Raw genomic sequence first — 9,392 nt, forward strand, 5'->3', positions numbered from 1 at the left:
AATTCAACCAATGAAATTGCGATAGAGATACAGAACAAACAGCTTTAACAGTAATTAACAGCTTAATTGTTGGCTAACTAGCTCAGTGAAACTGGGACCAGACCTAATGCATACACCCTCAGTGGCCAGGGCCAGGATTAAACAGTTAGGCTACGTATATAAATAAAGGAATGAAAAGTACTTATCCTGAAATTGGTTAGGCTATCTATCTGCAACAAGAAATACATTTTCATTGACTCTGAATACAGGGAACTACCATTCTTCTGTTTCGAGGCCTTAAAATTTATTGTTTATTTTTTGTTGCTGGATTTGGAATGGTTGTTGGAATATTTAAGGCCTAGTAGGTGGTGACTGTGAACGGGCAACATAGGCCTATACCCAGTGGCATGGCAATGGCATGCCACTGGGTACCCACTACTGCACTATAGTATACTGCCTACGGCTACTGCGACTGGTGGTTCGGTTGGCAGAAATTACTTGTTAACATGGGGGGGGGAGGGGGGAAGTAAGCGTGGATGAAGACAAATTAATTTAGCCGAGTAAGTAGCAAGCAAGTAAAGTAGTGGCAGTACAGTAGGCCTAGCGACAATGTGAGTGTGGTGGTAACGTGGCCGTGGTGGCAATAACAAGACTCCAAAACTGGCAAAAGCCAAAATTAAAAAGCCCTGCCGCCGCGCGGTCGCGACGCCTCGCCTGCACCACCGTGTACGATGCTCGCGGCGTTCACCAGTGTTACCCAGTGAGTTTTTTATAATCTTGCAATCTACCTCTTTTTTCAAACCAATATTCCCACCAACTGGTCCGGAGACAAGCTTAACACGTTCGGAAAACATGATTCACAATCTTTTAATCAACAGCCAGCAAGAATACACTTGACAGCAAATTCAAATTCAGCGGTTAACCGTTAAAAGTGAGTTGTTTAGCTGTGGGAGTAACAAAAAGGCGATCTTGATGACGTCACTAGCCATCGACCAAAACAGGCTTTCAACCTTTTGCCTTCAAGCGCAGAAAAAAACGTAAATTCCACTTGTGATTAGATTCAAAACGCCAAACACCGATTGAACCAATTCAATTCAACCTATATTCGTTAACCCTTTACCCTTTAATCAAATACAAGTCAATATTTATTTATTGGCAGTAGTTTAACTTGGAAGTTTTACCTTGAAGTTCTGAAGGCCTATACAAACTAAACGGGTCCATAAGTTCAGTACAGTAATTCGGTATGCCGTGACACGGTGGTGGTGGAATGACGGGTTGATACGGGTTCAGGAGTAATTCTGGGCCTATAATAGATCATTTGAGAAAAGAACTTATAAACATTGACCAGTAACCACATGCCTCGAGTTCACTAGGTAGACTGTGACCGTGACTAGCGTTGTGTGAAAGCTGAACAACCACTAAAGACACATTCGATCTCGTCATATTCATATGATACACCGTGGTGATAAGGCATCATGGAGAATAAATTTATAGGATTTATCGTTGTTTTAACGCTTGGAAATGTCGTTTTATCTGACGGTCACGATCCCAAATGGCGCAGCGAATATCTCGACAGCGCAAATAAATTCAAGTTAGAATGGCGAATGAAAGATATGAAAGTAGAGTTTCGAGTTTCGGTACACGCTGACGGCTGGTTCGGGTTCGGTATCTCTCCGGATGGGCGGATGGCCAATAGTGATGTCGTGGTTGGCTGGATGTCTGGCGCGACTACAGGAAAATTAGTGGTAAGTATTTATAAGGAGTAAAATGGAACGTGAGCATTTTCTTCGGGGAGCAATTTCGTAGATCTTAGGAGAACAGTTGATAAATAGATTTTGTGGTCATCATGAAAACGCATGCCCCTATTACTTGGGCTCATAAACAAACCTATATTAACGTTACATTTGTTTTATTGATAAATGAAATTCTAATTAAGTCTTGATGAAACCTTACGAACATAAAACTAATTCAACGTGTTCCAGTACGCATATGCGAGTCCCAAGTATTTCCGCGTCATAGAATTCTGCGATTTCTGGGAAGGTAATTTTGCTTAAAACCATTTTCGCACCCTTTCTCTGCACGAACGCTTCTTATGAATCGCAGATATTTATAGTACTAGTTAGATTTCATAAGAGTTTAAGATATGAAGGGTTAATTTTGTTGTGAACAAACCGACGACATGTCACAAAACGCCGTGTTTGTTTCGGTTATTCTGGAATGCTGGAATATTTACATTCTATAGTGCATGCTATAAACTTTTGAATGTGAATGATTGATATCATCTACAACGATACTCACATCTTCCAACTAACTAAATGAACACGAAATTAATTTCAGGATGCCCATGTAGGAGCGGGTCATGCTAAACCAGTTGCGGATACTGATTCCAATTGGTTCCTTACCGAAGCCGCTTCTACCAATCAGCGACTGGTTTTTACCTTTCATAGATTACCAAAAACTGACGACAGTAAACAAGACATGGAAATAAAACCTGTAAGAGAAGTATTGTATATTTGTTTGGATTTATTATGATTATAAAATAGTTTCAATTGTACGTGATTTTGTAGAAATCAAAGAATTTGGCAAAGTATCAGAATTTGCTTTCACGATTGACCAGCATTTCCGAAAGGAAATCTAATTGACATAACCAGTTATTAGATTAACTAGACTCTTCTTTGCCGCTTCAAACAGCGACACAGGGGGTCGCGCAGAAGGCAGACTGTGAGATATATTCAATTATTTATTGAATAGATCTTAATTATTTATAGAGCGCCGATTTCTCTGATCACAATGTCCAGAGGCAAATTCTTTTTTGTCTATTCCGACCACAGGAAATATTTTCTATTCCAGTTTTATAATACATTTTGAAAATCATGGCTTTTTTATAACATTTTATAGCAGGAATTATCAGGAATAAATTAATAGACTTTTAACCTGCAGTGTTTGACTTGTGAAAGCGTATGATATTATGTTTTTAATTTTCATCCTCTTTCGTAACATTAGGGTATGACGAATGTAATCTGGGCGTACTCTGACAGTAAAGCCACATCAATGGACTCGATATCGTATCATGGCCCGGCCAACAGGGGCAGCAAGTCCATCGAGATCCTACCAGCGGTAACTGATCCGATGCCTGAACCAAAACCGGAGCCCACCCCGTCGACAGAATATCCTCGAAAAGCATACCTCGATCATAAAATGAAATATTTATTGGAATGGAAATACGACGAAAAAGAAATGAAGGGTGGTAAAATAACATTCCGAGTGACAGTAAAAACGACAGGATACGTGGGTTTCGGGCTGTCCGAGAACGGCGCAATGAAAGGATCTGATATCGTTATCGGCTGGGTGAACGGTGGCAAAGCGCAACTTTACGTAAGAAAAAACACATCTTATTTCTCTTCAATCTACGTGAAATTTAAACCTCACAGAAAATGTCAGATGATCTGATTTTCTAATAGGATATGCACGGTATCGGAAATCAAATACCCGTCGAGGACAAGACAAACAACTGGAACCTGAAAGAGGGAAAAGAAGAGAATGGTTTTACACAACTGACGTTTTATCGCAGTTTGGACACGTGTGACGAAGATGGTGATATTAAGATCGGGGTAAGGAACCTCGTGACGTGTTCCATTTTTGCCAGTTTCCCATTTCTCAATTGATTCTGTAGCTTAGAAGCTCAACACAAGTTCCATTAACTTACTGAGATTTACGTGAATACGGGACCATGCGGCCAGCTAAGCAGTCGTGACTAAGATCCTGGGGCCGGTTCCATAGTCGAGATTCAAGTCCAATCGTGGTCTTAAATCTTAAAACTGGTCTTAAGTTGTTAGATTTGCTATAGAACTAAGTTGGTCTTAGAACGGTCTTAAGTCTAAGCCATGACCATGGAACTGGCCCCCTGGTCTTAAGATGTCATATTGGTTATAAAAATACGATAACCCAGACTGGTCTTAACACTAAACATGGCCGCGCAACTAGTTTGTTTAGTCGAGGACTCTAGGTGAACATCTAGTGAGCTCGAATTATCTCCTATTCTACATAAACATCTTCTTCAATTGTTATATCAAGAACGAACTCTTTTTGATACATCGATGTCCTGATAATCTTTCTCTCGTTTCACAGTCTGGAGCGACGAGAATAATATTTTCATTTAACGACGAAGACCCGACTGATGTCAGCAATGCTATATACCACGGTTCAAACCGAGGCGTACGCACTCTGTATCTGCTGGATGAACCCGAACCGACCGTTAAACCGGGACCTGACGTAAAAACTATCGAATTAAAACCACGTCAGGTACAATATTTCGTTAAAGTCATGAGTTTAGCATGAAACTAATTCATTTTCGATGACGTCGAGGTATTAAGATAACTGGGCGATAGTTAATCTTGATTTCATCGTTTTGTTCAAGGTCACCCTTACGTCTGCCAGGACGACCTATTTCTGCTCGTTTACTAAGATGCAGTTACCGACCGCGCAGAAATACCACGCTATCCAGGTAAACTGATGGCTTATTACGTGTTTTACGTTAACAAGACAAATCGGAAAGAGTTAATATTTCAGTTTAGGCACAGACCATCTGAAACCACTGCTTTTGATCACATCATTCTGTATTCATATTGTCATATTGTACAAATAGTTGTTATTCATTTCTGAATAGATTCGTAGCTATCATAAAACATTCTGATTGTTTTTGAGTCACAAAACATTTTAGATACTTTTGGTATATTTGCCCTCTCAATACCATGTGCAAAATATCATTTTCTGTTTTTTTTTTTCATAATTCTGTAGATGTCACAAAAGCTCGTTAAAGGCAATGAACCGTACGTGCATCACCTGCTGGTCTACAAATGTGCGGTGGGGAGGTATAATGATTCTATATTAAATGTTTACGGTAATTGTTTCACGCCGGAATTCCGTAAATTGAGATGTCGCGAAATTCTGGTTGGTTTCGCTATCGGTTCACATGTACGTACTTACAATAAACGACTCTTTCAAAACTATTTCAAACTTGTTATATCCGTTATTATAGTGCATTCCAATATACATTAGAATGTTTTATATATCATTCTAAACCAAGTAGAATTGTCCGTTGTGATGTTCGTAATCCAATTACTTAACTCAAGATTTGTGTCTTTCTAATTGCAGGAAACTTCATTCCCCGAAAATGTGGGAATGCCAATAGGTGGCGCTGAAGATTCAATGTACTACATGTTCGAAACCCATTATGATAATCCAGAAGGAAGAACTGGTAAATATTTCATCTTAAATTAAATTTCCGATTTCAAAATCAAACCCTCTGTTTCGTTCCCGGAAGGTGTAACTGGTGCGTTCGTAGGGGTCTGAAGGCTATAGTGTTTATGAATTTAAAAGTGGAACATTTCCCTTAAAAGATATTAAACCATAGAATTCATCTGCGTTACTCATCATGAAGTACATTTCTAGAAATGTTAAAAGTTTTTTTCTGAAATTATTTTCCAGATATCGTCGATGATTCCGGCATAGAAATAACATACACGAGTAATCTACGTGAACAGGAAGCTGGAACGATGTTTATTGGATCGTCAGTGAGTCCTCTAGCTATGGTTATACCGCCTCGTCAGGAGAAATTCATCGCCCGAGGAATGTGCTCAAATTCCTGTTTAAGCAAGGCAAGTGAGATTTCTCTCAAAATGTTAAATCGTTCAGGGAAATATATCCAGAAGAATTCCTGAAAATGAAACACAAATTGTGATGCCGAGTTATCTCTATATTGTAGGCTTTGAACAAGTACACTAGCCAGAAAGAGATTCACATTTTTTCCGTACTAGGCCACGCCCATTTACTGGGTTCAGGCATACGCACACGTCATTTCCGTGAAGGATATGAGTTGCCATGGATACTGAACGATATGTCCTACGACTTCAACTATCAAACATGGCGACCGCTGAAAAAACCCGTGACCATTAAATCGGTAAGAATCTTATTGAAAATGTTAATAATCTATAATCGTAGAGAATCTCAGTGAGCATCAATGATTTCAGTGTTCTACTGCATCCGGTGGTCAGTTTATGCACTGTCATGGTTTAGATTTAGACCAGTCTAAGCTCTTTTTAGTTCTAATGCCCATCCAAAACAACTTAAGACAAGTTTAATGATTTTAGTCAACCGGGTCCCGATATTCAGAAGAGAATGAAAGGATATATATATATACATGTATATTTCGTCATGATGACCGTATTCAATTAGAATTTTCAATATTTTCTTTCATATTTGCAAAGACTGATACAATTGTTACTGATTGCTACTACAATTCGGAGAAAAGAGAGGGCGTTACGTTCGTAAGTTATCGATATAAAATCAGAAATAGGTTCTACAATTCTGAGTTTGAATTTAACGTTTTCAGCCGTTCAGGAGTTTAACTCGCAGGTTGAATACAGAAACATCAATTCCATTGTGAATGTTTCTTTTTCTAATTTAATTTCAAGGCCGGTGAAGGAACTAATGCAGAAATGTGTTACACAGTCATCCTCTACTACCCCAAATTACCGATGTCGTTCTGTACAACAAATGCTGATACAACCACACCCGCCCTGCAAAATATGAACTGGGTCTATAAAATGGGCCAGTAAGTTCGTGTTTCTATCCATGTCGATCTTAAGTCTAGTTTAGTTCACAGTTTATCTTGCTTTTACGTCGTTCGGATATTGGTTTCCCAAGACTAAAGGAACCTCACCACGGCCTTTGAAGTGTTGCCTGATCATGATCTTGTTCTGATCATCATAATTAAAAGAATTTGAATATCATTGCAAGATAGAGTTCTATAGTTTAAGATGGAGCTCATTTGAAATATTAGAATAGTTAATTTATCTAAAACCCGAATGGTTAATTGTGACAATTTTTTCAGAGTAAACAATTGGAACGATTGGAAAGAGGTTCGCGGTAAAATGATGAAAATGTACCAGTCGAAGGACACGTGGAGCGATCAATCCGATATCGATGACTTCCAGGAACGAGTTCTTCAGACTGATTACTATCCGGAATGTTTCGCAAAATATTCAGCCCTTGTAAGTTTCTAATTGATAATTCCAGTCGACTGTGGCAATCGAGGATTCTGTTTGTGGCAAGCGAGGATTGGTGTTTTTGTTTATATCAGTTCGAATCTTGGTTTCCTAAAGACAAACCCTTTACCCACAAACCGTCAGCAGTCCAGGCTCGCTACCGAATCTCCTTTCGGAGTCAATAGAAAATCTTTCTATAATTTCTCAAATTCTATGAATGATGAATGAAAATCAGGCTAGGCTGAGTTTATAAAGAGACAATTTCTGATGCAGAAGCGAGAATTAAAAACTTTGATCCTGCAGGGTTTAGGGTTGTCCTGTGATATTGTTGTCCACGCCAGAGATGGTTGTACGGTTCCTCGAATGAGATTTGACTAAATTCTTTTAAATTCATTCTGTCTGATAAACCGTATCATTCATAATGTTTCTATTCCAGGCCGATCCGTCTAAAAAGTTCAAATTTCAAATGAAACAGAAATACGAACCGATGCGACGAGACATTTGTATGAAGGTCTCTCCAGCTCCCCGAGTACAATCTTCTATCGCTGTTCTTATTCTGTCGACGCTGTCCATCCTAACCCTGATTACACGTGCTTAAATAAATTATTGATTTAATCCATGAATTTGAATTTCGGTTGATTTTAGTTCCATACCGTGTTTATTACTAACTAATCTCCGCAGTGAAAGTGAAGATACTACTCTTATTTATTACTAATACCTCACTGTGAAAGTTAAGATATATTATTCACCTTTACCTCATAATCTCTCGTATTCGTAGTCGAAATGTTCAGGGTGTGTTTTTCCGTAATCAAATGCAAAATAAATCGTTTTGATTTTGAAATATTCGTTGTCTTGAATTAAACGTATGTGATCAGTGTGTTCTGTAGTCCGCGGTGTTTGAATTCTAGCGCGCGGTTTCTGGCTTGTGCTTGTGCGTTATTATGATCGAATAGAAACGTGAATGCAACCTGAACTATTTATTTCATCTCGACCCTTGTAAGTGATAGACCAGAAATGCCTCGTACAAGATGCCACAATAAATCCAGAAAATGGCAGAAGATTCTGAATTATAAGTGAATGTATTGATAAAGAATAAAAGTGTACAATAATCAAAGACCAAAAATAACAGAAAAGAAATTGTCTTGTAATATTTCATAGGTGGTTATCTTATATCGTATCACAGTAGTTAGTTTTATTGTGTATATTATATATTTTGAGTTGTTTTATAAATACAACACATTTAAATACAGGAAGAGGGTTAACTGTTAGTATCGGTGTTAGTCACAAAGGCTTCACGCATTATAATATCTGATACACTCATAATATACTTTAACATTTCACTAAGTATAAATAGAATAATAAATAAGGGAATAAACCCAGGTATTTGTTTAGTTACTTGGAGCACGGATCTTGAGAGGGCTTGGGAACAGGAAAAACAATTTCTCTTTATCATTTGAGTATTTTCCACATAAAAACTCGGAAGGGCTGCAGAAAAAAGAATACTTTTTTGCAAATCACGAGATTGGAATTAAGATGAACATAACATTTACAAGTTACTAGATTGAAAATAAGGATGGGCATAACAAAAAACTTTTGTTTTTTAAAATTTGTTGATGTTTGCAGAATTGTGGGAGGCGGAATCCGTGCTCCATGTAAATACATGAATACATAATGAATATTTTCAAGCATGAACACTCAGCAGCAGCAGCACAAATAGAATCTCATTACATCATTTACCATTGCAGGTTTTTAAGTAATTCTCACGCACCTGACGATGATCTCTGACGAGGGTTCGAAACGTCGTGTCAATCTAATTAAATTAGTATATTATAAATTATATTGAACAAATTCATCTATTCTCTACACGTGGTTTCTTTGTACATTGTATCATTTTCGATGGTTTATGTAAGGTACGACGGACACATATATGACGTCCAGTAAGCCCGGAAGACGAATGAGATGAACATACAACCGATGAAAATTACACAAAATTCATTTTATCGAGAGATGTGTCGTTATGAAAATTGCTAACACTTGAAATTGGTGAGTAGTGTAAAAACGGCTCCGTGAAGCAAGTATAGAAAAAACACTAAAAGCTGAACTGTCTCAGAATTGTGATGACAAAAACCAAGAACGTGAAAGACAGGATGAAATTAGTAGCTTGAAGTGAAGTTGCGTGAGACATTCCATCGTCGCCGCATGTATTTCGCTTTAGTGGTTTATATTCCTCCTTGATCGCGAAAGTAAAAGGTTTGTCCGGTACCTACAAATATAAGACCATTGAATTACTATAGCAACGATAGCAGTAAAATTACGATAAAAAAACATCGGAACAAATAGATTTGTATTGAGGCTAATATCATAACA

At 38.0% G+C, this 9,392-nt stretch overlaps 1 protein-coding gene across 1 annotated transcript; it reads left to right on the forward strand.

Annotated features, from left to right (window-relative positions):
- The first annotated feature begins 1,454 nt into the window (after window positions 1-1,454).
- Window positions 1,455-7,830, forward strand: LOC141903327 (DBH-like monooxygenase protein 1). Its single transcript, XM_074791432.1, has 14 exons — window positions 1,455-1,724; window positions 2,317-2,472; window positions 2,983-3,354; window positions 3,441-3,590; window positions 4,108-4,281; window positions 4,397-4,483; window positions 4,777-4,953; window positions 5,134-5,236; window positions 5,467-5,636; window positions 5,744-5,938; window positions 6,246-6,305; window positions 6,453-6,592; window positions 6,872-7,031; window positions 7,462-7,830. Exons 1-14 carry the CDS (start codon window positions 1,455-1,457, stop codon window positions 7,621-7,623), a joined length of 2,376 nt encoding a protein of 791 aa, XP_074647533.1. The 3' UTR covers window positions 7,624-7,830.
- The last annotated feature ends 1,562 nt before the right edge of the window (window positions 7,831-9,392 follow it).

Source organism: Tubulanus polymorphus, chromosome 4, assembly GCF_964204645.1.
Source record: "Tubulanus polymorphus chromosome 4, tnTubPoly1.2, whole genome shotgun sequence".
Lineage (NCBI taxonomy): Eukaryota > Metazoa > Nemertea > Palaeonemertea > Tubulaniformes > Tubulanidae > Tubulanus > Tubulanus polymorphus.